The sequence below is a fragment of the Tympanuchus pallidicinctus genome, unplaced genomic scaffold, assembly GCF_026119805.1.
Source record: "Tympanuchus pallidicinctus isolate F22 unplaced genomic scaffold, pur_lepc_1.0 scaffold2, whole genome shotgun sequence".
NCBI lineage: Eukaryota > Metazoa > Chordata > Aves > Galliformes > Phasianidae > Tympanuchus > Tympanuchus pallidicinctus.
Window position 1 is genome coordinate 39,297,135 of NW_026294721.1, and position 27,988 is coordinate 39,325,122.

The window sequence follows — 27,988 nt, forward strand, 5'->3', positions numbered from 1 at the left end:
ACTGCTGTGTTCCATCTGCTTCTGTTCTCATCTGTCTTCGTTATTCCAAAGTACTTATCAACTAGAAAGAAATTCAGACATCTTCATCGATGAGATCAAATTTTAATCTAATTTCCATGAAACCTAGCATCGTTTGTGAATGTGTTAACCAAGAGAAGATTTATCACTTCAGATTTCAAGACATTCTGTGCCATGCAACACCACTGAAATGCTACCGCCTCTGCCACCGAGCTGGCACGTAACTGCCACCCATAGCAAGCAGCATTCACTGTGCTCTAGGACCCTGCTCAGAAGAGTTTGAGTCTTGGATAGTTGAATGAAAAGAAAAAATGTGATCTACAAGGTCAAACACAGAGAGAAGAATATGAGATGACACAGTAAGTATGCGACTGTATTTAATTTTTTTGTAACGGGTGCTAGATAGCTGAACTCCTCCTGAAAGGGTTATTTGGTATTGTAATAGAAAAGCAGCATTATGCAAGGATAGAAGGGATTTGGAACAAGCAGTTACAGTGTCTAGTAGGTGATTTTAAGAAAGAAGAGCAAATAGAGCTAAGAAATGTCTTTTTGTCAGAGGGAAGACTTGGAGAAAACCGGAGGTCTCCTTAGACCACCACACAAGGCAGAACATCACACAGTCAATCCCATTTGTTCTGCTTTGTACTTTCCTCTTCATAGTGCTCTCCATGTTCATGTGATATTTTAAAAAGCAAAATACCACCTAAGTGCTACAGATCATTTCCTACTGTCCGTTTAGATATCTAATGCAGTACAAACAGTACAAAAATTTTTTTGTGTACTTCAGGGTGTTACTTGCTTACCTAGTCAATATTCAGTATAGAAATGAAAGTTTTCAAGTCTCAGATTTCACAGTTTCTCTGCAAGCTTCCCAGCAGCTTGATGTATCACTCCAGTTAGTTGTGCTTGGCAGCGTACAATGAAGAAGTGTCTGCTGTGCAGGGACACCAGGACACAATGTGAAAAATGTCTGCATGGCACAGCTGTATTGAGCAAAGGCGAGTGGGCAGCTCAGACAGAAGCGGGCTGCAATTGCTATGCATTCCTTCCATGCCCCCTTGCCTCTGATTCTTCACTTCATAACTTCATAACAAAAACTCATGAATGCTATTTCTCATGCTATTCTTTTTCAACCTTGATGCTTTCATTACTCTAAACGCTACATACAAGGGCTGCTCAAAAATGAATGCCTCCTATTTTATAATGCTGTCCAACAATGTCAGAGGTGGATGTTGGTGGTATGGCAGTAGAGGTAGAACTGTCCTGCAAATACTGTTTTATTTTGATGCCATGTGACAGGTGGCAGCAGAGAGGCAGTCTGACAGAATGGCATCTGATGTAGAAGTGGTATGGAGCAAAGGCGTATCATTGAATTCCTCCATGCAGAAACAGTGGCATCCCTTGACATTCATCGATGTTTGTTCAATATTGAGGGGAGACCCACTAATTGATTTAAGCACAGAGAGACTGTGTGTGGTGCATCAGCAGTGGTGACAGCAACATAAAAGACAAGCTACTTCCTAGACAGCCATGCACAGCTGTCACTTCCAGTGGCTTGCAGGCTCTTATTCATCACTGGTGAAAGAGCACAGTTAATGGTGAAGTCTGTGTTGAAAAGTAGTGTTTTGTAGCTGTGAATTTGCTCTATCAAATATTACTGTTATGCTCTTTTTATCTGTTATAGTTTCTGTGGAAATTAATAGGTAGCTTTAGGGCAACCATAATGGTATCTGAAGCTCAGTGTGCTTTGCTGGAACAAACTGTCTTCATCTGTTGCTGAGTATCGATTCTGTACAAGTCTAGTTTTAGTGGCAGTTTAAGTTTTATTAATATTTTGCTGATAAATAGCAAATTTTGAGTATATAATTCTTAGTAGCACTTAATCAGCACTTAATCATTAGCCAATTTAACACCATGATTTAATGGAAAGTCCTGCAATCAAATACAGCAACTTAATGGTTCAAGATTGGCAAGATAGACCTGGAACATGAAGGGCAATTCAAGCAGAAATTTCTAAACTTCACTGCACAGACAAGGACCTTTTCCCTTGGTAAATTACTCCCTTCCTGTTCACCAGCTCTCAGCAAACAATGGGATCTATCCCAGAAGGGCCTCTGTTTCTTTAACACTGACCTCAAAAAAAAAAAAAAAAAAAAAAAAGCCTACCCTGAGTGGTGTCTCAGGTCAGAGGGAGATCAAGGGTCACAGCCCACTGTGGACTGCAGGAGCTCAGAGGACTCTTTGCATAGGACCCTTGTTTATAGGACCTTGAGATAATTGATTTTAGTAAAAAAGTTTTCTACTCTGGCCAGAAGCAGATGAAGCAATTATTGGATAAGATAATAATTTGGTGAGTTCTGGAACGTTCTAAGCAAGTTGTGCTGTTCTAATACTCTCCAGCTTGTACTGTTTTGGTACCCGTTAGCTCAAGCTGTGTCTCAAGGAGCAGGAATTCTTGTCACCAACAGGGAGTATCGGGTCATCCCAACTTACTACACTTCATGCAAGATCAAAGCACAATGGTAGTTTGATCAGAGAGTGATATGGGAAGCTGCACCACCACATCTGTTCACTAGAAGCTATGGTTTGTAATGGCTGTTAAAGAAAATCTGACTTTCTTCTGGAAAGAGGCTGGATTAAATGAAGCAGAAGAAGCGTCAGTGTGCTCTTCAGACCACTTGTCTGAGTACCTAGCCATGAGAAAACAATACAGTAGCTGATCTTTTTCCAGGTGACTTGTGGTTCAGTCTCCTAGGTCTGCTAGTGATTATATGTTTATTAAGAGGTTATTTTCCTTCAGTAGTGACAGTTTCATCAATCTGCACCATCAAGAAATTTGATCAAGTTACTATCATGTAAAATATGGAGATGACAAATAGCTTTATATCACACAATTTTAATGAAGATTAGTTTATATTCTCAGTCTCAGTAGAATATCCTCCTCCCTTATCCTTCCCATTTTCTTGCAGTTTGTAAGTTCTAGTAATGCTGGGTAGCAAGGTTGTCAGCGTTTGTTAAAGTTGTTTACATTTGGTGCTCCAATACAGAGTATTATCTGAAAAAAGAGTACTTTCTGTTAGCAAGTATAAGCACAGTGATATCTAGAAATTTTTAACCACTTAAACATATATATATAAACAATGACAAGGTGTTTATGTGAATACTCTTTCACTCAGATCCAACTCCAGCATTTAACATTAGGAAGTTTTTAATAAATAGGGATTATTCAGTTTCAATTGCTAAGAAGGAATATTTTAAAAAATATATCTTCCATTTTATACATAAAAAAAAATGCTTGTGAGTACTAGTCTGATATTTGCCAGAAACCTGAATGTGGTGCTCAGGGACATGATTTAGCAGAGGGTTGTTAGATTTAGGGTAGTATGGTTAGGTTGTGGTTGGACTTGATGATCTTTAAGGACTTTTTCAACCTGAGCAATTCTATGATTCTATGACTCTGCGTGATCAGAATATTTTTAAAACAAGAACGAAATAGGTGAACAATCCATGTTATGACTTAGCTTCTTTTAGAAGGAAGTAATTAAAGAAGAATAATTAAGTGTGTGTGTGTGTGTGTGTAAGTAAAAGAATGTGTAGGACCTGTTTATGGAGTTAAGAAAAAAAGTATGCTAGGAGGTTTTTTGGTCTGAAAATCTTTAGAACAAGGAGCAAGGGCTTAGAAGAGCTGTGAAGGCTGGCTAGGTGTGATAGCAGTTTTTTTGTGCAGGATGTTTCTTTCTGGTTCTGCCCTTAACAGTATTTATGAGCTCCAAGCAATGAAAATGCATGTATGTGTTTATGAAGGTCTGGACTATCAAAAGCATGACTTAATGGGGCATATGGTCAACACTAAGCTATGATGCATGACTAATGCTGGTTCAGTCTGTTAAGTAAGAGCTGCCCATCTAACAGTTTGCTTATGAGGTTAAAGGCAGTGCTGCTTGTAGGCAGATTTCTACTCAGGCAAAGGTTAGTGCCTGTGACACCTCAGTTCTTCCAGCTGTGTGAAATACCATAGCTGTTGGCGCATGAACTTGCCATGAACAGCAGGTTCTGCTCCTTCTGTTTTCTGAAGAGCTTGAAACTCACAAAGTGGTTGTGTGAGGAATTATGGTCCACAAGGGACTGCCTTGTAAAGGCTGTATGTTTTGCATGTTTAGTTATCGGAGCTAATCGTTAATCATCATTTTTTAATTCCTTCTGGCTATGCTTATCAGCTGTGTCTGTGAAACACTATGCTACAAAAATATTGCTGTTGATGCTTGAGTACACTGACAGAAGACTGCCTTCTTAAAGAATGGGTAATCCTTTGCAGAGTAAACCCAGTTGTTCTGAATTCCCTCATTCGTTGCTATTAATGATGCCTCCTGACAACTTCTATAATGTAAAGCAAAGAATTTGACTGTGAAATTCAGATGCTGTCATTTGAGACTCAGAATTCTGCCTCAGAAGGTCCAAGAAGCCATTTCCACATTTGGAAATGCTGATCCGAAGTTGTCCATGAACAGCTGTTTGCAAACAATATTGAGGACTTTTTTTCTACTTCACAATGAAAAATATCTCTTGTGAGCTTATGTGCACTTATGTTTCTCAAAACATTGCCATTAGAATACAGCATGACTGTATGATCATGCTGTGGCCAATCTCTTTACTGGGACTGTGTACTATAAAAGTGGAAACCTTTGTTTTGTTTGTTGAGTGTGTGTGGGTTTTTTTGGGTTTTTTTGTTTGTTTGTTTTTTGTGGGGCTCTTGTCTTTTACTGTTGGAGATGTCTGTCAGTTAATGATTTGAGGCCAGGTTATTAAACAACTGGACTTCAGCTTCCAATTATTTATTAACCTAAAATAATTTGCATTAATAGTGTAAGAAGCCAAAAAGAACTGTAGCCTTTAAGGACACAAGGATCATAGTATTCACTGCCTGTTCAGGAAAAAAAAAAAAAAGCAAAACCCTTTTTACCCTTTTATTTAACCATTTCATAAGTATGTTGTGATGTTTTTAGACTTCCAGTGCAAATGAGCTACAATTACTAAGAAAGGTGAGTAACAATACTCACTCTGCATGTGAGATTTTATTATCCTATGAAAGGAATAGGAATATTTATTCCTGTAATTTACAGCAAATTAATCATTGCTTTGTGGTCCTAAAGTCATTTTTTTCCTATGTAATTTTTACTCCCAGACTGCACCAATCAGCTTCCACTAGGTGCCTATCAGTTAATTACATGTGACCTTAATGAGATCATATTGGGGTCAGTGGTACAGGTAGTTCAAGTGTGATAACGAAAATGAGAAACAAACCTGAGCCATGTTCCCCTACTGTAAAAATCAGTCCACCTGGTTTAACTGAAAGTGAGGTTTATTGTCCATTATTACAATATTTTTTTTAATGCTTTGGTATCTCAATTTGAGATGTTTGCTTGAATCTATCTAGTAAGTACATGGGGTTTTCAAAGCCTTAGTAGTAAGTGTAAAGGTATCTGTAACACCTGAATTTAAAACAAAACAAAACAAAACCATTCCCACCACACACACACCCATGCACTCTAAACAACAGCAGCAACCAAACACCTTAAATGTTGGTTGTTAGCATGAACGCTGAAGGGTTTAACTTCACTTTATATTTTAGAATACTTGGATACCTCCTGGTACCAAATAGCTTCATGGTGTCAGTGTCCCGCAGGGTGGCCCAGCTGTCAGATATGGATGGATTTGATTTTATCTTAGTTTAGGAGTTTGAAGGTAGGCTCAGCTTTCTCTCTACTTTAATCCAGAGCTGTCAGGAGAGTGCTCAGGTATCTGAAGGTACAACAGGAAAAATCAATTTCAATAAATTGAAATTGTATGGATTTGTGTTAAATCATTGCAGGAGTGGTGGAGCTTGATGTGAAGCTCCAAGTTCACCACAGTGTGGAGCTTCTATGCTGTGGTGAATTGAGCAAAAATCCTGCATGCTTACTTCTTCGTGTGTTTTGAGAGACTTCTCAGTATTATACCAACCAATAAATTCTGTATTTACGTATTTTTGAGGTGTAGGACTAGAAGCTCTGCAGTGTAGACTGTAATCTCAAATATCAGATACGTTGTATTGCATGTACATCTGTCTAGCTCTTGAGAGGAGCACACCAGAGGATAATGACAGGGGTGGAAAGCAAATATTAACGGGTCTGCCAGTCCTTGGCATGAGATGATATAAACCAGAGGCAACTTGATATTAATCATGGCGCCTTAGGACTGGCATGAAGACAAATTCAGGTCCTGTATTTCTCATACTCTTCTCTCTTTGGCCCAATGAGTCTCAGTCTTAAGCTTGATGCTGTGAATAAATGGCTAAAACTGGATGGACAAATAGCAGGAGCTTGGAAGGTTTGGATAAGTGTGATTTTTTTTTTTTTTTTTTTTTTTTTTGCAGCTTAAACATCTGCTTATGGGATTAGCTGTTTAGCATTTAAATTAAGTAATAGTGCTTTCTCTTGCCCAGTGAATAACATGCATAAGAATATTAAGTGGGTAAGCAAGGAACTCAGTTCAGAGCTGTTTGTGATGAAACGATCAAGATGTGTTGTCACAGTTTTTTGTCATAATGTTATAAATCCATATATTTATCCTTAGACATCACCTGTTTGTATGCATTCTTTATTTCACTAAACACAAGAGATTTGGGTATATCCAGAGAAGGAACAGCCACATTAACCAGTGGAGTAGAAAACAAACATGAGAAGAGTTTAAAGCCTAGCAATGCTTTCAGCACAGGATGTTTCCGGGTGTGCTCTGTCAGCAAATAATTACCGAGCGCCAGCAGGTTGCCTCTCGTTGTGGGGTTAGTGATTAAAGTGTTAACCGGAGCCTCCCGTAGGTGCAGCCGTGACTCAGGGAGCACTCCCTCAGCTGCGGGGAGGAAGGAAAGTGGGAAGGTGAATGCTCCCAACATGCACCGAGGTGCGGGGAGTGTCCTGGCTTTCCAGCACTCCCAGGTTGGTGAGCAAAACAGCAATTAGCAGCTCCGTGAGTTCCGTAGAGAAGCAGAGGTAGCTGTTAGCTCATGCCATGCTGTCATGCTTCTTCCAAGGTATGTGGTACTCCTTTGCTTCTGTTCTGCTCGTGTGCACAGGTAAGTGAAAAAGCTGGAGCTGTTCTGCTAGCTGCGTGACCTGCAGCGTCAGGGGAAAGCAACGTCCTTCGCAGTCATCCAGAACTTGAGTCAGATTATTTTCACGTAATTAAGGTGCCAGAGGGAAGAAGAAATGTTCAGTCAGTTGGAAATTCTTGGAAAAAGTTCCTAAATCTCAAGGCGACTTGCCTTAGTCCCTTGTGATAAAGGAGGCAGATCCCATGCTGCCTGTCGCTCAGTCACCAGTAAGGTTTTAAAGACTGTGCGGTGACCTTGGTTACTCTGTGTGGGGAGCGGAGGCTATCTTTCTGGAGTGACCTGAAATAGAAAGGAACTTCACAGCAATGGGTGAGTCATGTTTGAAGTACACTTGGTGAAGCCCTGCTGTGCAGTCATTGTTCAAAGGGAGGGAGCCTCTGGGTGCTGAGGGGCCTTGTTCACCGATTAACACCAACTTGCTTTTGGTTTCAGTACTCAAAGCTGGTCTGGAGCTGCACGAGTGGAGGGGTTGCAGTGTTTTGCATATTTGAGTAGTGCAGCGTGCTGTTCTGTAATAGTGAATTTTAGAACGAAATGTAAGAGAAAATGGAAGACTTAAAGCAAACAAAATCTCCTTGAATTCAGTGGGGAAAAAATGCAAGTATTCAAACTTATTTCAAAATAAGTAATTTCTTGTAATTAGATCTTTGCTTTGGTGGTGAGGACATGTAATTGAAAAAGAATGATATATATGTGTGTGTGTATATATATATATATATAAAGACTCACAGAATTAAAGTGTATGACTAGATAAAGACTGATCAGCAATATAGCAATATTCTGCTGATACTGGATTTCCTATGAACTAAAAGAGATGATAACTCTTTTAGAAATAGGTAGCGGTTCAAGAACGGCCTAAATACCAGAGTGCTGAGTTTATTGCATTGCTAATATTCTTACAGTGCAAAGCTCCTTGTGCTGTACAAAATTTTATATGTAAGTTTTGCTGATAGCCAAGTAAATATGATTATGTGATAAATAGATAGCTGGACTTTGTGGATTTTATACAGGAAAATGAGAACGCTCACGCAATCCTGACTTCCAGTATTTTTTTGAATAGCTTTAAAAAGTACAGGTTCAAAATACACAGAAATCCTTAGGGGTTTTCGTGTTTCCAGTTCTTCTCAGCAGTGGTAGGAGCTCTGCGTAGCACACTGCTTGCTCTGCAGTCCCCATCTTAATCTATGAATGTGTCAAGAAGCACGTCTAGTCTGTTGCGCACAGCATCTTCCATAGGCTATTAAATATGATCTAAAATGCTGCTTTGCTGCTCAGCTGGACATGTGGATCAGGTGCCCTCTCCTGCACCTGCATCCTTTTATCCTGGTATAAAAATCTATGAGGACTTTTGCTCTTACCTTTGTTGTTCCTCCATCCCTGTCTTTTTGCTGTTTTCCTAAAGCCAAGAACTTTAAAACTGTGGCATGTTATGAAGTTAAATTAGTTCTCTTATCTCTCCAAACACTCTGACTTTTTCCTTTAAGACATAAATATTATAAAAAAGGAAAATCTATTTTCTCGTCAGATTGGTCATGTACCCTCATGAGGCTATTGGTCCTCTCACAGCTCAGGGACTGCAAAGTAGGTTTTTTTTTCCCCATTTTTGTGCACTTCTCTAATAGTTGTTGTCTTCCTCTGGAGATTCTCATTTTGCATCTGCTCCATTTCCTATTTACTCCTATTTTTCTTCTGTCTTTTGTTTCCTGACAAATGTATTTTAGGCTTTAGTCAGCCCTCTCCCAATAATTAAGTTTCTTCTTCATTAGGTGTCAGGCCTCAGGTTGGTCCTTCCAAGGTCCGGATTTCAAAATCTTGCCTCTCTGAGGCAATGTCTGATGGGAGGTTATTCAGGAGATATCATTGGATAGGTGCCATGTATAGCAATAGCTATACATTGTTGAGAAAGGTGGAAAATTAACACACTTTGATCATGCTCTAATGATATTTATTCACTTAAATGTTGCTACTGGCATGCATAAAGAACAAATTATAGAAATATAGCTTGCAGACACATGCAGATCCCAAAGGGAACTCCTGCTCTGTGAAAGGATTGGATGGCAGCGCACAAGTTTGCTCAGCTGTTGAGGAGCCCACAGGCATGGGCTGCCCCATCCCTCATGCTGCTCTGGGGTGAGCAGATAGAGGTGTGTGGTGTGATGCTGGTGAGCAGAGCTGCTTAGACGGGGTTGACTGGGGAGGCAATAAGCATCTGTGCCAGCTGCAGTTAACAGCTCATTGGACTGTGAGACAGGAAAAGGGGAGATGTTGGTTATTTCCGTCACTGAATGATCTCATTTGGTCTCACTGTCAGTGCTTTGGGGCAGCCAGCAGATTTAAGGTATGCATAAGATTTTTAAAGCAAATACTTCAGTAAGAGCCTGTCACTACCTAGCAGAACAGGTGGTTCTTTGGTAATCTCCTTTTTGTGTTTTGTTTTTTTTTTTTTTTTTTTAAAAATCCAGTCTGTTAAGGTCACTTTTTCATTCATATGAATCACTTTATAGCCAAATTATACTGGGAGGTCTTCAGCACTGAGCAAGAAGCATGCCAGAGCTCACTGGGGTGGCTGCTCTGGCTAACGGTGCCTGAGCTCACTGCTATTCTTCACAAGTTTTTTCATGTCCCATGGAAAGACACTCACGTGCATGCCCATGTATTCAGGTGCCAGTGTATGTGAACGCCTCTGCATCTTTCAAAACTATTTTGAAATTAGTTCAGAGTGGGAAGCAGATTCAGTTAGAGGTATTAGTAAATTGCATAAAAGCAGATTTCAAGGTGTGGCTGATGGTTACTAAACTCATCTGAGAGGCCAAGAAACAGCAACATCAGACTAGAGTGCAGAAATCTCTTCCTTATATATAAACTCATCCCTGGGCCCTTTCAGTAAGTGGATTAATTTCACCTTCACCTGGATGTCACCCAAGACGCAGTGGATTTATAGAATGCTTTCTCCTGCTGCTCATGTAAAGTTCATTTCAGTAACGACCTCATTTGATTTCAGAGGTTGTGTAATAACTTACGACAACCCTCTCCTGTATGTTCTGTGGGTGAAAGATAATGTGAAAAATGAGGACAAAAGAGAAGTTTTTACAAGTCATGCATCTTAGACTATGATGACCTTGACATCTAACTTTAAAGAAGAAGCTTGCTAGTGTGGAATCACTTGCTCAGAAAGTAGTCACTTTTACTTAGCTAGTTATGATCTCTACAAGCTTTAATTTCCTTTCTAACTTGATTTCCTGGATGCTATTTGCCTTTACTGTAGACAAAGTGATTTTCAGACATCTTTTACAAGGCTGGTTCTGGGATCTGACATCAGGCTGGAGACATTCTCCTGGCATAAGTGCTAATGGACGATGAGTGATAATAGGTAGATTCCTTTGCCACCATGCTTCAGTTGGAGAGAAATTAAAGTAGAAATTAATGCAGTCTATGGAGATTGTACTTCTTGCATTGTGATTCCTTTTTTTTCCCCTTTTTACTACTTCTTGGGCTGAGACTAAGATATTTTTGTTTTAGTGTCTTATCAGTTGTCAATCCTGATTTTCTGTTACTTTCCTCAGTTTACCTTTTATTCTAATACCTGAGGGTGAAAGAAAGCAGCCAAGACTCCATAATTATGTTATTGAAGAATGCACTGTTGGAATATCATGAGTCTGGCTTTTTGCCTGCGCAGTGTGCTGAAATCAGTACACGGAGATCTGTAAATTGTATTGCTACATCACTTTAATTATAGCCTTGTTTTTGCTTTAATACTTCATACTTCAGGTGATTTCTTTGTGTGCTGCAGGTTTCTGCCTATGATCAATGCTTTTTCTCTTGTCTGGTCTCACAAACCTAGTTAAGGGTGATTTGCCGAGTCACTTTTTTTTTTGTGTGTGTGACCTTGGGCAATGCTCTATCCATAATTAGCAAATGAATCCTTAGCAGTAAATGGGTTTCAGTCTACCGAGTAATAGTCATGGAGTTCTGGAGTATTCCTAAAATTACTGGAAAAAGTAATGGCGTGTGTTGAACCTAGGATTTAAACCACTGTGATATACCTGGTGAGAATGACCTATGGCTTTTTTCCTAGGGGTGGAAAATATTTGGGTATTAAGGCTATGCACAAAGTAGCTCAAGTATGATTTGTTTAGCCTTTACCTTCAGTGTCTGACTTGCTTTTGCTTTGCAAAACTAAGGCTTTGTTGCTGTGCTTACCATTCAGAGTTTTATTAGAACTAGTAAAAATATTTTTTTCCTTTTGTTTAGTTTCATCTCTTCTGAATAAATGAAGAAAGTGACTATGAAAGCACAGCATCTTCCTTCTGTTGCCATTAATGAGGAGAAGTTTATAACCAGGTAAATTTTTAAAAACGGAATTTAAAAATACTGTAACTTTGCTTTACTCATTGCTCTATATTTATTCACTAAAGGAGTGCTGTAGCAGCAGCAGTTCCTACAGCTTGCTTTCTATGAGGCACTGATAGAACAAAAAGGTCTTTTATTTGGATTTTAAAAATTGAAGCACAAAACCTCTTGGTCTGTGGATTTTGTTTATTAGTTAGAACAGCACTTTTACAGGTTACTGAAATAACATTTAAAATTAGGAAAGAAGACCCTTCTGTCCTGAAAAACTGTTGAAATGGAGTGTGGATTCCAGTGTTTAACATGACTTCCATGTGCTTGAAGCACGTAATTTGGTTTCTAGCTCCTGATGGTGAAGTTTCTGTTACTGAACAAGATGTATTAGGCTGTCAGCTTCGTTCTGTTGTAAGTAGTAGTTCTCTAACTTAGTTAGAATAGGTTTGGAACTACACATGAACTGTTTTACATGAGATGCCTTTCTACAGTTGAATGTTTGTTAGTGATTTTCCTAATATTGCCTGAGTCCCCCAGTGTGTGGTTCCATCACCTTTTTTGGGGATGGCTTTTCCCCATGTTGTCAAGAGCACAAGAACTGGAATATATGGCAGCTTATGCAATATCATTTCCATCCCTCCTGACATTCCTTTCAAAGAAGAAGCTAGCTAAATGTTCCCAAGGATGGAGTTTGTGGTAGAATTTCTGATGCTGCTCTAAGTATTAACATCGGAACCTTAATATGGGTTATAAACAGTGGTGTTGATTTCTCCCTTTTTAAGGAAGATCATTAGAGCTCTGTCCAAAGTATGAAGGCAGTAGATGCATCCCTCCCTTTCTTCCTAAACAGCTGCTCTCTTTATGCTGCTACTGCTTTTAATAAATAATGTTTTGGTTCTTTTTTGTCAGAGGTAATTAGTCTGTGTTAGTTTTCATGCAGTTGGTACACAAAAATGTTTGGAAATTGGAAATGGGACTGTTCAGTCTCAGGAAGAGAAGACTGAGAGGCGATCGTATGAATGCTTACAAATTTCTAATGGGTGAGTGTCAAGTGAATGAGGCCAGGCTCTTTTTGCTGATGGCCAGCGACAGAACAAGGAGCAATGGACACGAACTGGTACACAGGAAGCTCTATACAAACATGAGGAAGAACTTTTCCTGTGAGGGTGATTGAGCACTGGAAAAGGCTACTCAGAGGACTGTGGATTTTCCTTCTCTGGAGGTATTCAAAACCTGCCTGCACATTTTTGTGCACAACTTACTCCAGGGATTTTGCAGGGGGTTAGACTAGATGATCTCCATGGGGCCTTTCCAACCCCTGTGATTCTGCAATTCTGTGAAACGTTCCAGATGAACCAGGTCAACACCCTTCTGTGTTAGTCATGGTTACAACTACTGTTCAAGTTTCCTTGCCTTGGGCTGTGGGAAGTGTTTCAGGATTCACTAGTAGATTTAATATGCACTCAGACTTGCTTCCAACGGAATTTGCAGGCTATTGTCCTCCTTCTGCACCTTGAATTGGCAGTTATGCAGCTCTTCCAGTCATACCATGCAAATTTTGCTGATGTACCAAGTTTGATTCTTGGGGGTTGCAGAATGGAATTTGCATTTACCTGGCTGAAAAAAAATCATAATGTCTTTAAGCATAACTGCTATAAAAATCTATGGGTAAATGCATAGGTCTCAGGTGAGAGGAGGATACAAGCAAGCCTTACAGGATTAGTGAACATACAGTGTGCTCTTCATGGTTTTCCATGAGGGTGCTTGACCTAACTGCTCCCTTGTATCCTGCCTTCATTACTGAAGAAACTAGTAAAAGTGCACTATATGTTAACCTTTTCTTGGTTTGTCACTACATAGTTCTTCCAGTTACTTAGTGCTGGCTTTCATTAATTGCTGTGTTTGACTGTTGTCACAAAGGCACACTATAAGGGACATCGTGGCAATGCCATGGAGTTGCTGACTTTACTGGCAGCAGAACTGCGAGGAGACTCTAACAACCATGCAGCCCTACAGGCTTGGAGAGAAGTGGCTGGAAAGCTGCCTGATGGAACAGGACCGTGTTATAATGTTAGACAGTCGGCTGAATGTGAGCCAGTGGTTTTCCAAGGTGGCCAAGAAGGCCAATGGCATCCTGGCTTTTATCAGGAATGGTGTGGTGAGCAGGAGTAGCAAAGTAATCCTGTCCCTGTACTCAGCATTGGTGAGGCCCCAGCTTGAGTACTGTGTTCAGTTTGGGTATCTCAGTGCAGAAGGGACATTGAGGTGCTGAAGCAGGTCCAATGGCAACAAGGCTTGGAGAATATGCCCTATGAGGAGAGACTGAAGGAATTGGGGCTGTTTAGTCTGGGGAAGGGGAGTCTGAGGGGAGACCTGATTGTTCTCTTCCAGTATCTGAAAGGTGCTTACAGTGAGAGCATGGTCTCTTCTCACAGGTGACAGGATGTGGGGAAATGGCCTCAAGAGCTTCAGGGGAGTTTTAGGTTGGATACCAAGAAAAACTTCTTTACAGGCAGGGTTGTTAAGTGCTGCAACAGGCTCCCCAGAGAGGTGGTTGAGTCACCATTTCTGGATGTGTTTAAAAACCATTTGCATGTGGTGCTCAGGGACATGATTTAGCTGAAGGTTGTTATAGTTAGGGTAGTATGGTTAGGTTAGGGTTGGACTTGATGATCTTTAAGGTCTTTTCCAAGTGATTCTATCTGCCTCTTTGTTAGGAGTCTTGGAGTCCTCTCAGCCAAGGTGTGCTATGCGGACTCAGTCTGGAGCTAGTAGGCTAGTGCATGTATTAATCCTTTTTTTTGGACTAAAAGAAGTTTGGTAAGATGGACGTGAGCAACCAATGTGCCCTCACAGCCCAGAAAGCCGTATGTATGTGGGACTGCATCAAAAGAAGCATGGCCAGCAGGTCAAGAGAGGTGATCCTCCCCTCTACTCTGCACTGATGAGACCTCACCTGGAGTGCTGTGTCCATATTTTGGAGTTCTCAGTACAGGAGAAACATAGACCTGTTTGTTTGGGCCCAGAGGAGGGCACAGAAATGATCCAAGGGATGGAATGCCTCCCCTACAAGGGCAGGCTGAGAGAACTGGGTCTGTTCAGCCTGGAGAAGAGAAGACTCTAGGAAGACCTGAGAGCAGCCTTTCGTTATCTAAAGCATGTCTATGAGAAGGAAGGAGACAGACTCTTTAGCAGGGTCTGTTGTGGTAGGACAAGGGGAAATGCTTTCAAATTAAGAGAGGGGAGGTTTAGACAGCTGTAAGAAAACTTTATAATCAGGGTGGTGAGGCACTGAGCAGGTTGCCCGGAGAGGTGGTGGGTGGCCCATCCCTGGAGACATTCAAGGTCAGGCTGGACAGAGCTCTGAGCTACCTGGTGTATCCATAGATGTTTCTATTCACTGCAGAGGAGTTGGACCAAGATGAACTTCAAAGAACCCTTTGAACTCATAAAATTCTATCATTTTACAACCCTTACTAAATCACTTTGTTTTTAGCCTGTGATTTCAATTGCCTTTGCAACCACCATGGCCTAAAAGACAGGCCTCGCAGAAAGACACAAGTCCTTAAGTATTCTTAAATCGTTCTCAGGGAACTGTGCTCCACAGCTTTCAACCTTCCAAAAGCCCACAAGGTAACAGCTGTCAGTGGAATGATTGCTTGAGATATTAGGTTGTGAAGCAAAGAAGGCTTAAGTATTCAGTGTCTTAAAAGCAAGATCAGCAGGTCTATCACAACATATGTCAATCAAAAATGTGGATCTCTTACTTGCACCTTAATCTTGTTTTGCATCTGGATTCTGCCCATCTGAGGCCAAGACATGCTTAATCTTGCTTCCCTTTAGCCAGTGTGATGAGTGTTTTTCATGTGTCTGATTCGTATCTAAGTCTGTTATTACTTTCATTTTTGGTGGAATGACCTGAATATAATCCCTCATAGCTCAGAAGACTCAGAACCAAGAATGAGTTATTCCAACACAGTGAGAGGAAGAAGGGCTTTCAACATCTGTATTTCCAGGATTTAAGATCAAAGTGACTTAAGGCGGATGCTGAAAATGTGGTTTTAGAGCCCAACAGGCTTGATAAAGCCACTCAAAATATATTTTGGGAACTGCAGCAAGTTAATGAAGTAAATAATTTACATCCAGAGCCCTGGAGGGGAATGCAGTTTGAGTTCAGCAGTATAGACCTTGCCCTAGTGTTAGCTACTGAATAAAAGCCCTGCTTCTCTTCACGCTTCTTGCTCCCTCTCACAGAGAGGGACAAAGATCACCAAGCAGCAGGGCACTACCAAGTTCAGTTAGTGTCATTCAGAAATGCTTTTGCCCAAACGCTCTGGATACATAGAAATGGAAAGAAGGGGCAGACACAAGACTGTAAGGTATCTGTTTAGAGCAGTCATGGCGACTGGACAGCAAAGAGATACTATGAAATAGTGTTCATTTCATCCCTGAAAATCTCCTTCCTAACTGCTTTGCAATGGCTGATGGGCTGGTCATACTTCTAGGGGAGGTTGCTCTTCAGCTCATCATCTCTAATAAAGGTGCCACTGTCACCAGTGATAGTGCCTTTGTGTATTCTAGGGTGTGGGTGTATTGTGACTGATACAGGAAAACAAATATGGAAAAATTCTCCCAAAATGCTTCATTCAGTGTTTCCGATTCCCTAATATTATGTTCTTAATTCCCTCTCTAAATGTATGTCTTATAGAAGTGTTTAATACTTTGCATATGGTCTCATTCAGAATGCTGCTACATCTGAAATTTTCTTGGTGAACTCAATGGCTTTTGCAGTATATAAAACTTAATTTCTACTGTGCATGGTTGCTATGTGTTATTTGATCAGTCAGTTTTCGTAGTTTTTCTATTTATGCTTGAAATTGGTGTTGAAGCTGTAGTAGTGCTTCTGGGTCTTGAATGATTTCTGTAAGTCTCTGTGTAACTTTGCTGTGAGATAAACTTTAATTTGTTTTAGAACTTCTGTTATGATATTTTATACTGGACAGTACGGGAAAATAGATGCTATTTGGAAATAAGCTTGGTGTTTTCACTCACCACTGCATATCAGACCATGAGACAATCTTGATTGTTAGTCATCTCAGTTAATTCTTAATCGCCATCAGTGAGGCAGAACTCATGCCTCTCTGGCCATTCTACCTGCATTTTTTTATACATGCAGGTAGAAATTACCTTCTTGAATTGTAGTTTAAATAACCTTTGTTGTTGTTTAACTGATCTGGGAAGAATGTTTCTTGATACTGAAAATATCTGTCACCTGGTTTTCTGTTTAGGCTTTTCTAGCTTGAGCTGCGACTTGCTTTTTTCCTTCATGGCTCATAGCACTTCTCACTTTCTCCGCTCTCTTTTGGGCTCTGTCAATGTGGTGTATGTTGTTCTTCAAATGCAATACTGAAAAGCAGAGCACTTTAACCAAACTCAGCCTTCAGCTTGTAATTCAAGCAGACTGGCTCTGAGGAGGGTGCTCCCCTGGGTACCTTCTTGTGTGGTACAGCACGGCACTGTCTGCTGGTGCAGAACAGTGACCAGAAGTCTCTTTTGCAGAGAGCTGGTGCCTGAGCACTCACCATTTCATATTTGTGCAGCACAGTATTTATTGCTTCTTCCCTATCTGCAAGGCCCATGTGAGCTGCAGTGTCAGCACTGTGGGTTTTGGTAGCACTACAGCTGTTAGATGTGTGATCTAGCTGGGATGTTGTAGAAGCACAATGTGTGTGCCCACAGACTGCTTGGCGTTTGCTCTGTGAAGCATTTTCACAGTAGAAGGTTATGCTATGCTTCTTTAAACTGTAGAGCAGTTCTGTTTGGAATCTGATACAATGGGCTTGGTTATAACTCTGGCTTGTAGACAGATTTTTTCTTCATATCTACCCATTCTCCACTCAGTAAAGACTTAAAGCTGTAATTTTGCAAGCAGAAGGAAACTGAATTATTTTGTATTTGTAGTCGCTTTGATGAAGAATAAATGTAAATGTAAAATGTAAAAACAAAAATGAATTGAAAACTATCACGTAGAGAAAACAAATTGTAACCTAACTAAAATCTTCTGCAACATTTTGTATGGGAGCATTGTTCCTGTTTGCTTCCCCCTCACTCTAGCAGGAGTTCGAAGTACTGGTTATTCTAGGGCAGTGCTATTAATGTCGCCTAAGACCAACTAATTCATTTCCTCTGTATATCAGGTCTTTAAAAAAGTAACTTATGGGCAACCCAGTATCCTGACAAAATTTTACTCCTGAAAGACTTAATAATTAACAAACCTATTCAAATGTTCAGTGGGTAACAAAGATTGAAAAAAAAAAAAAAAAAGTGCATTACTCTGCCACATAAGCCCTAGATTTTACAGTAGTAGAGATGTTTAAATGTGATTAATTTTATTGTGGTCTTTTATCCTAGAGAGCAGCTCCATTCTCTTCTGAAGGTCTATAACTCTTACTATTCTGATCAAGAAAATCTGCAGTTGTCATATGATCAGGTAAGGATCTGTGTGAAAATGATACAAAAAGTATAAAGTAATAGTTGGAAAAGTACTGATGGGTACTGGTGCTTAACATAGTTAGACTGAACAATGTAGGACACACCTTGCACCTTATTATGTTAGATGGAATATATCACTATAATCAAAACACCTCAGCAAATGCTGAGTCAAGAGTATGTGAGAAGAGAGGTGAAAAAGGTAAGTTCAGACAAGTGGGAATTTGAGATCATTGAGTGAGATTTCCTTGCAATCCCAGTCATAGAAAATCATTCTTTGGGTCGACCTCTCAAGTCTCAGCTCATTAGCTGGGAGGTAGCTGAACTGCAAAGCTTTCTGCAACATGCAGCTCCTCCCCTACCCCTTCAGCTGGAACAGGCAGTTTGTAATGGCCAGGCTGCCATCACTTGAGTTGATTTGCAGATTACCTATCTCTCCTCAAATGTGAACCTTCAGCACAGAGAATGCAACAATAGCCCCAGGAATGTCCCTTCTGTGGAGACCAGAAGAGTCTGTGTAGCTGAAGGACTGATGAAAGTATGAGTCATGCCTCTGATACCACAGTCCCTGGCTTAGCAGTCTAAATATCCTTCAGCATCACAAGATGTTTCTGTTTTACTTGCATCAGAACCAGAAGGACTTTTAGAGAAATTCTGGGCAAATATTGTCTGAAAATTGGAAGTATTCAACTGTCTGTCACAGTTCATTCTGCTCAGAGACCTAGTGACCAAATTTGTTGTCAGCAAGAATGGGCATCAATAACACTGTTGCATTGCCCTACCTCAGTGAGGGTGACTTCATTAATGTTGTCTTCCTTCTTTGACAGCAATTATTCTACCCCTTTGTTCCAAAAGAGCTACTCACCCAAGCAGAACAAATAAGATTTGATTTCTAATTGCCTATGATTGTGGAAATGTTTGTTGGAAAGAGCCTCTGGAAGAATTATCTAATCCAGCCTCCTGTTCAGAGTAATGCTGACACTAGGTCAGGTCAGCTCTGGCTTTAGTGAGCTGAGTTTTGGAAATCTCTAAGGACAGAGATTTCACACCCTCTCTGTGTGACCTGTTTCCAGGTCTGTGTCAGCATGACACAACAGTATTCCAGTTTAACTGAAGGGAATTTCTATGGCTGTACTATGATGCAGTGCTCCTTTTTTATTCTTTTTTCCCCCTAACAGCGAGAAGGAAGTAAACCATTTATTGAAGGAATCTTATCAATATTTTGGGGAGTTCGACATCCTATCCACTTAAAAATTCAAGATGAGAAGCAGATACCCTCTTTTGTAACACTGAAGTCAACAGAGAATGTGGGCTTGTTCCCCAGTAGAAGGTAACATATTAAGAAGGGGGGGATAGCTGATGTTTCGAGGCAGCTCTTGAAGGTGGCCTCAAAGGCTATGGCTTATCTGGGATATAGTTGCATATCCTAGATTTCCCAAAGGCTGCAACATCAGGTTGACTGTGCAGCGATGCTCTTCACCAGGTGTAAATGAACTGATCTTTCACCTCTGTTGGGCAGAAAGATGCATCTTGTTCTGGCTTTCTGCTTGAGAACTGTAAAGAAGGTGAAGGAGGAAGCTGCTCTTGTCTATATTGATTGTTCACATGCAAGCACTGAGAAATTTATGTACACAAAATGTTTTTAAAAATAAGAATCTATACATCCAGTAACATGCAGCACCTGAAAAAAATGCCTAGTGGTACACACTCTATACCATGAAGCAGAAAGCTGGTGGATTAATACTAAATTATTGTCTGTGCTAGGTTACTTTCTCAGATGTTTCAGGCATGACACCATTGCTTCTCAGGGCAAAGTTAAAGCCAGGAAATGAATATTTAGTCCATGCAAAATCTGATGTTAAAAAACATTAGAGATGTAAACAAATGAGCTGTTCCTTCAGACAGCTGCCTATGAGTGTTCTATGTTGATCTGAATCCTGCTAGATTTCCCAGATCTTTAAATAAATAAATGGTGTAAGTGCTTAGAACATTTCCTTTTTCTGTTTTTAATACTTTTTCCCAAGCCTTGATTGGTGAATTTGGAATTACATCTGACATGCAGAAGCTGAGTAATGTGCAATGTGGAGGCTGAGCCAATATTTACCCTGAATGATTCCCTGGTAAATTCTGTACTTAAGAGCTCCTTTTCTTAATAATTTGTTGTCTTAGATTGCACGAGGTGTATGTTTGAATTGTGGGTTTAATTCTGTCATAATTGCAGCTGCTTAGCTCCAGTAAAACCAGGAACAGTCGTCTTCTTGCTCTTGGAATTAGTGGGAAACCTCGCAGGGAGTAACCAGCACTGAACTCGAGTCTGAGGCAAACCTGGTTCTCTTTGTTCACCTTTAGTAGGTCTCTTGATATCGGTTACATTTGTCCTGTATGATACAGTCCAGTCAAGCAGTTAAATTTCTCTTTGCCTTTTATTCTTTCAAGAGTGTATGACTGGTAGCAGATGTGAATCTTAAAGTAAATATTAATTCATGATCACAGAAATGTGAAACTGCCCTGACATGCTTTAAGGTATGCAGAACAGCTTGATTGTTTGATCTTAATTGAACTTTTTAAATGCATGGAACAAAACTGAGATAGTTGTTTGGCGTGCTCATTGGAATTAGTTGAATATTGTTTTGACTAGTTATAGGAAATACTTCTTTTTTTTTTTTTAACTATTTTCCTACAAACTAGATTATTCTTGGTGAGAGCAGTTAACTGGCCAGAGATGTTTTGCTAGAGACTTTATTCAATGAATTATGGAAATAAAGACAGAAAAAGTTAATCTTTGGAACAGGCATTCTTCTCAAGAGATGGCTTGAAATCCCCGCTGTCCTACAGAACTGGTTTGGAAAGCTCTACAATATTTCATACTCAGAAATGACATGCCCTGTGACTATTTAAACGTCCAAGTATTTTTTTTTTTCCTGTGTGTCTGCACATCATCCTACCTGTGGTCAATCTGCAACATTGCTATAAAATATGCAAAGAATTACTGCAAATAACTTAAGGGCTGTCATTTTCAACTTTCAACAGGCTCTAAATAGGATTTTGTTATGTTTGGGATCCCTAATTGCACCAATTTTTTTTTTAATGAACAGAAATTTGATTATGACATGAACTAAAATGACTCGCTTTGCATGCCACATTGAAGGCTGTAATCGTGTTCCATAAAGTTTTGAACAGGGGTAGGAATGTGTTATCTGAAGCTTGGATACAAGATAAATTAAATTTACTAAGTTAATGTAGGTTTGTTATTTCAGGGGAATGACACGATGGGGAGAATTTGATGATCTGCATCATATTAGCGGAGAGACACTGAAATCTCCTGAAGAGAAGCTGAACTCTGAGAAAAGTTAGTGTCTGTGCTCTTGTGTTCACTAAGATCTTTGTTCTGTGACTGCAGAAATAATTTTGCATATTAGATCTCAGTAAAGGGTAATTTTTCTCAGTCTATTTACCATTTTTTGTATGTTGCTGAAATAATGACATATGACTGGTAAAAATATGGCTGTACTGATAAATTTTCAAATTATATGTACTGTGGCTGCGGTTTTTACCAAAAAAAAAAACATTCTCAAGAAGTAGAAAAAGTGGCAATTGTTGCCTGTGGCCACTGCGAGCAGCCTACTGCTCTTCATTGTGTGCCCATTCCCAACTCTCTCCCAGAAATGTAAAATAAAATAAATCCCTCCACCATGAACCTTCTCACTGTGTCGGTATTGGCAAGGAGCAAGGTGCAGCTGTACAACATGCTGATGCAGTTTCATTCTGTCTAGGTTATTCATATTACGAAAGCAACACACTGAAGTCCAAGAGCGAGCAGGAACATGACTGTGCTACTCTGCCCAGGGCGGTCAGCAGTGCTGCAGCTGTAAGGAAGAGGACCAAATTCCCCATGATTGCTAGAACAGAAGTAGAAACTCACAGGTTTTCTATTAATGGCCACTTCTACAACTATGAGGTACGGATGTAGTCAGTTTTTCTTCACCTGAGGTTTGGGTACTGGAGCAGAATAAAACCTCTCATGAGCTTCTGGACTTACCCTGCATCACCTTAGCCGGGGGGACGTTCCCCACTCGGTCCCCCCTGTATGGTCATTCCTGCATCCTTGGGCCTTGGCCTCCAGATCCAGGGAGGCAGGTTTCAAGTGCATACAGCAACAGTGTGGTTTGGTCAGGGCTACAAAGAATCCACAGTGGTCCTTCCTTCCTGGGGGGATGCATTCCCTTCTCCTGAGCACACCATGTACCTTCACAGCAACAGTGACAATGTACTTGACAGTTCGCTTCATCCCAGAGCTGCACCGGTTTAGATTCGTTTGAGTCTCAACTTTTGAGTACAGGAGTCCTCATATTCACAGCCTTTTGTTACTATTTTTGTTTCTTAGACATCAGTTTTCACTCCAGCTTCTGGATCAGAAACCAAGATAAGAATTAACAGCCACATGAGAACAAGAGAAGTAATAGAACAATTGCTTCGAAAGTTCAAGGTAATTGCATGCTTACAGAAGCCAGTGCAACTACATTCTAGAAATGCTAACTTGACCAGTGTCCCACCAGTCCTGTGTGAAAAGCAGGACATAACTGAAATCATAATACATGAAATAAAACATATATACATGACAGTAAGCCATAAGTAAGAGGAGTGGCGCTTTTACTTGACAAATGCTTAATGACTAGATATGCCTAGAAAAGATATGTAATTTGCAGTGAAGGGAGAACTAGTGATGGCTTCTTTATGCCTTCGTGCACTGGAGGGGAAATTCACCTTCAGCGTTATTCAGCGCAGAGAAAGGATGTTTGACTGTGCTTCCCCCTAGTGACAGGCCCTAGTAATTGTATTTTTCTGAAAGCAAAAAGGAAGCTTTGCTTAGCGTGAGTGCCTGGTATGCACACTATTGGATCCAGGCACACAGAGAGATCCAGGAAGCCAAATTTAAAAACTGTGCTCTGTTCTGTGTGGTGTGACTTCTATACAGTTGTACGCATATATTGAAAAATAATTTTTGAAACAGTCTCTTTTTTTTTTTTTTTTCTGAACCTGGTAGTGCAGGGAAGTGGAAGAGATCACAGGTTGCTGTGTTAGTGATAATATTCTTGGAAAATCCGATTATCATCTGAAAAGAAAGCTGTATGAGGTAGTTACAGATACTGAAAGGAAACTCCAGTAAGATCACTTTTTTTGTCTAAGAAGGTGGGTGTTGCTCCTTTAGGCAATATGGTAGTATTGGAAATCATAAGGCACTGGAGTAGAAGGACAAAGGTAATAGCAGCGCAGCTTTGAATCTTATCCAAACAAAAAGTGTCTTCTAACTTCTAACAAAGTCCTAGTTAGTGGGTTTTGGTTTAACATTGAATTGAGAAGCATGTAGCTTATCTGCTGCTGATGAAATGCTCAGGAAACATATCAGTCAGTCTGAATAGTGTTTTGGTTTTGTGTTTACAGATAGAAAACAGTCCCCATGAATTTGCACTTTATATTATCCATGTGTCTGGAGGTAAGCCAGATATCATTGTGGGGTCATTTCATTTCTGTTTATCTTCTGTGTACATGGGAGAGACTGCTTACCTTGGAGTGACAGGATTCATCACAGGCATCTGTCCTTGCACGCATTGCCGAAACACAGTGCAGCATTTTTGCTTTTCTGGGACCCCTTCTGGGACCCCAGATATGTGTGCCTCGCTGATGGCGAGGAAAACCTGAATAATTGTGTTCTGGGTGCTTTGAGTACTGTGAGTATGGCTGCTTCCATTAAACAAGCCTCAGCTTTTCCTGTAATTAACATCTACTTGAGATGCTCTTCTGCTGTTACTTCTGTTCTAGATGACCACATGACAGTCTTGGGATGCCAGTTTCCATCTGGCAGTATTATGGAATATTTTAATTGGAAAAGGGATATAAAGGTTTTAGGGAGTGCTGGAAGATACCCAGCTCAGCTTTGAAATGCTAACCTGTCAAAACCAGACTAAACGCACTTCATTTGGACTTCACAATTTTGAGACATAGTCTTGGATCCCCCAGATGTCTAGTTCAAAGTATTCAGTTTTAATAGAAAATACCCACTTTCGTAATGCATTACGATTCTATTTCTTCTTGAAAATATATATATATATTTTGTTAAAAATAATACTTGAGAGAATGGGAGAACTGAGGGAAATGTACCTTAAATATCAAAATGTGAGTTTGAAAGGATGTTTGAAAATTATGAAGTGAATTTTGTTTCAGTGAGTTACAGCTGCATTGTCAGGCCTAGAACTAATCTCTTAAACATGTACTTGATTACCTAAACTGCAACTCCTTTGTGTTGCATTTTGAAAGACACTGGCATATGGTAGTATAAATGTAGGTGCCACATCTTCCTGGGAATATGCATTAGAGACTTGTTATATCCATAATAATTGCACATCAGGCAAAGATAGAAACTTTGCCAAGAAACAAGACTTCCAGATGCATCTAGTACTCAGAAGAACTATTGTATATTCTATGTATCAGCACGTTGCTTTTAAATCTCAGAAAAGAAGCAGCTGAGAAGTGGAGACATTCCCTTGCTGCACAGACTCCTGCAGGGGCCATCAGAGAAGGTTGCCAAGTTTTTTCTCATGGACAGGGATGTGGAAGAGGTCAGCAGCGATGTATGTATATCATCATTCTAACAGTTAACAGTATTTTTCCCAGTTAACATAGTCACTAATGAGCATTTCTCTTCATTGTCTTGATAGGTTGCACAATATATTCAATTTCATCTCCCCTTTTTGGAATCAATTCTGCACAGAATAAACAAAGAAGAAGAACAGGAGATTCAACAGACAATTGCAAAGTAAATAGAAATGAAATCTGGGGGGATCACTTTCAGTCCATTAGAATTCTTACAGTTATAGTTTGGCTCAATAGATTAATGCATTTATGTATCAGGGTGCAGTTACTGCTTACACTGAACTTTGTGGGAATTGCAATTGTTTCTGTATCCTGCATCCCTAAATGAGCTGTTGCTGTGGAAGATACCAGAGTAAATTCCAGACCTCTTATACAAGGTTAGAGTTTTTTCATAAAACTGGGAGCCCCAGGGTCACTTCTGTTGTGATTTGGATGTCTTGTGAGCCTTAGACTGGTACTTCAGTTTCTACTTGCTGCTGTGTATTTCCCTGGAATGTGTAAATGCAGTAAATAGTGTGGTACTATTTAAGTGTCACTGCATTCATTTTAGACAGATGCAGAACTCCAGATGCAGAAGAATATCCTTTAGAACTTAATTTCTGAAAAATGGCAGGAGTGGTTTTGATGGTAGCTCAGTTTTCACAACAGCTGGAGATTAAAGCCACACCAGTGGCTCTGAAACCATGAGGTTGAAACCAATGTGAATCTAAACTAGCTGTGAATCTGCTAACTAATGTCCATCAAATCATTTTGAATAAAAATAGCCAGGAACAGAGGAAAAAAAATAAATAAATACAAGCGATTGCCGTTTTCTGTTAGAATGGCTTTCACTGCAACTTTTTTTACCCATTCAACTAGAATGTTCAAGTTCAGGTTAAAAATGTTTTCTAAAGGATTCTGTGTGATTAAACACACTATTTCTCTCTTCTCCTTTCCCTCTCTTTCTCTCTCTCAGATACCTTAAAGAGAAGCGTGTGATATGCCAGCACCTTCAAAATCGAACTTTTAAAAAAACAGAGACTACTGTTTGATGTGATTTGGCATATTGCAACTACCACCCACTGCATTTGGCAAAGGAAAGTCTGTGTTTTCTTGAATGTGCCATCACTGAAGAGCACTTAGAGCACAAAGGTGTGCAAAGTGCTTCTTTTGACAATTACGCGACTGAAACTGTACACACTCCACTATGGCTCTAGAATGCAAGTTGGGGACCACCTAAGAAGATGGACTAAATCATCCAAAAGACAAAGTCTGAATCTGACTTGAAACTTCAGATTGGGAAAAGTCCTGTTCTGAAAAGCAAAGGCTTTAAAATCTTCTAATTTCCAAACCATTACCAAGAATCTGGAAAATGTTGCAATAACCAGTGTGCTAATCATGCCAAAAATAAGAAAAGAAAGTATATGACTTTCCTTCTGTTAGAAAAAATGATAAATTTTATTAGGAGGAAGCTTTTCTGTAGAGTTAAGTGGCAAAAGGTATTTATGTATCTAAGATTGCAGTTAGGCATTTCACATAGCTTACAAAAATACCTACATAAGAGAGACCTGAAAGCCCAGTGGCTTCCAATTGGTAGGTAAGTAACTCATATAACCTTTGAGTCGAAGTTTGAAGAATATAAATTCAAAGTCCACCATCTTCATGGCTACTCAGCTCTTAACTGTATGAGCAAAAGTATCTCTGACACTTATTTTAAGCTGCAAAGAATCCTCACAAAGTATTGTGGCATTTGCTTGACTGGGTGCTAGAAGGCATCCCGTGTTTTCATTGAGACATATTATTCCATGTTACTTTCTCTGTTTCCTATTTGAAGAAGGAAAGGAGAAGTGTTTAGTGAGAGGCTGACATCAAAACTCTTACAGGATGGGGTTGGCATCCTTCTGCAGATGCAGTTTTTGGACAGTCTGACAGTTGCACAGTGTACAGCATTCCTCTGTCAGATCCTATGTGGTTCAATCATGCTGAATAGTAAAATTCAAATTGTAGAGATGTAAATAAAATGTGCACAATCAAGTGCCCTCCTGTAGTACCTTCTTTTTAATGTGATGTCTGTGTTTTGTACCAGCAGTGTGTTTGGTTTCTGCAGATAATAGAACGTATGTGCTGAGAGGGAGGGAATTGGTTACAGAAAATATCTAGAAATCACGTGGAATACATCAAGTGTGAAAAGCTGTACTCCCTGTGAGGTGACACTACTTGGATGGTAACTAAAAAATGAGAAGTCATTGTGCTAATTAAACTATTTTGCTTGGGGCAGGTGCTTATTTTAACGTGCAATCTATTATAATCTTACAGAGGAAATTATTGTGGGCATGGGAGCACAGAGGGGAGAAATAAAAACAATTCGGTAGTCAAGCAAGATGCATGGCATCTGTAATAGTTGCCTTGGGAGTGCCAATGTCAGTTCATTGATGCATGCAAATGTCACTGAAATTTCACAGGTGAACCATTCATATATTGATTAGCCAAGTGTTTAGGAGATAGGAAACTCACCATGAAACATTACAGGTTGGGCTTGTAAGGTCAAATTTCAGTGAAGTTTAAGTAGTTAGTCAAAGGACATGTCTTGTTCTTTGTCCAAAGCCAAGATGTTGTCAGCTTGAACCAAATCAAGCACTGTCATTTTTTGTTCAGCTGCAGACAGGTATGTTTTGGCACCAGCTAGCCATACTGAGACATTAGAAACTATGCTAAAGTATGGGAACAGACCCATATTGGATTGTATTTCTTGCTTTGTTCTGCCTAAATTACTCTAAGGAGCAAATCAGAACTGAAACACAGAACAATATGCAGATAGCTCAAACTTATGAGCAGGGAGAAAATCTAGCATGCACCCAAAAAACTGCAAGTGCTGTAGGGCTGTCTGCTGCCTTGCTGCATCTTCTCATTGTTTTGACCAGAAAGATGTATTTAAGGTATTTTTGTGTAGGTAGCCTATTTCTGTTGTGCTCCACTTGGTAAATGCTTGTGGTTGTATGAATGTGCAGTATGAAAGTAATGGAGCATGGTACAGTCATAATTCTTTGGTCTGAGATTTGAAGAACTAAAAAGAAAGACAGTGCCAGTGCACTGAGCATGTGGAAAAGTGTTTGCAAAGCAGACTGTCCAATCCTGTGTGTTCCTAAATTGAGTCATTTTTTGCCATCGTCTGATGTTAAACACTTGGATCCCATTGAATTCACTTGTCTTGTTGAATTAGGACTAAATGGTACTGGAAAACTAACAATGGAGCCTAGCACAAATACAAATGTAGGTTGCTGGATTTAAAGCACTAGTGAAATAAATCTGCTCTGTTACACTGGTGTGAGTTGTGTGAATACTGCGGTCGCTTAAATGAAC

General features: G+C 39.9%; 1 protein-coding gene across 9 annotated transcripts; it reads left to right on the plus strand.

Annotated features, from left to right (window-relative positions):
* The first annotated feature begins 62 nt into the window (after positions 1 to 62).
* Positions 63 to 27,947, plus strand: RASSF6 (Ras association domain family member 6). 9 transcript variants are annotated; one of them, XM_052683245.1, is made up of 11 exons: positions 63 to 377; positions 11,420 to 11,509; positions 17,921 to 17,999; positions 19,174 to 19,328; positions 21,256 to 21,347; positions 21,772 to 21,956; positions 22,383 to 22,484; positions 23,441 to 23,492; positions 24,509 to 24,627; positions 24,715 to 24,812; positions 25,605 to 27,947. In XM_052683245.1, the coding sequence occupies exons 2-11, from the start codon at positions 11,439 to 11,441 to the stop codon at positions 25,678 to 25,680; spliced, it is 1,029 nt and encodes a 342-aa protein (XP_052539205.1). In that variant the 5' UTR covers positions 63 to 377; positions 11,420 to 11,438; the 3' UTR covers positions 25,681 to 27,947. The 9 variants fall into 9 exon arrangements, with proteins under 9 accessions (XP_052539205.1, XP_052539211.1, XP_052539208.1 ...); XM_052683248.1 differs by lacking the exon at positions 63 to 377 and adding an exon at positions 6,877 to 7,087 and having other exon boundaries at positions 24,509 to 24,615; XM_052683246.1 differs by lacking the exon at positions 63 to 377 and adding an exon at positions 6,878 to 7,129.
* The last annotated feature ends 41 nt before the right edge of the window (positions 27,948 to 27,988 follow it).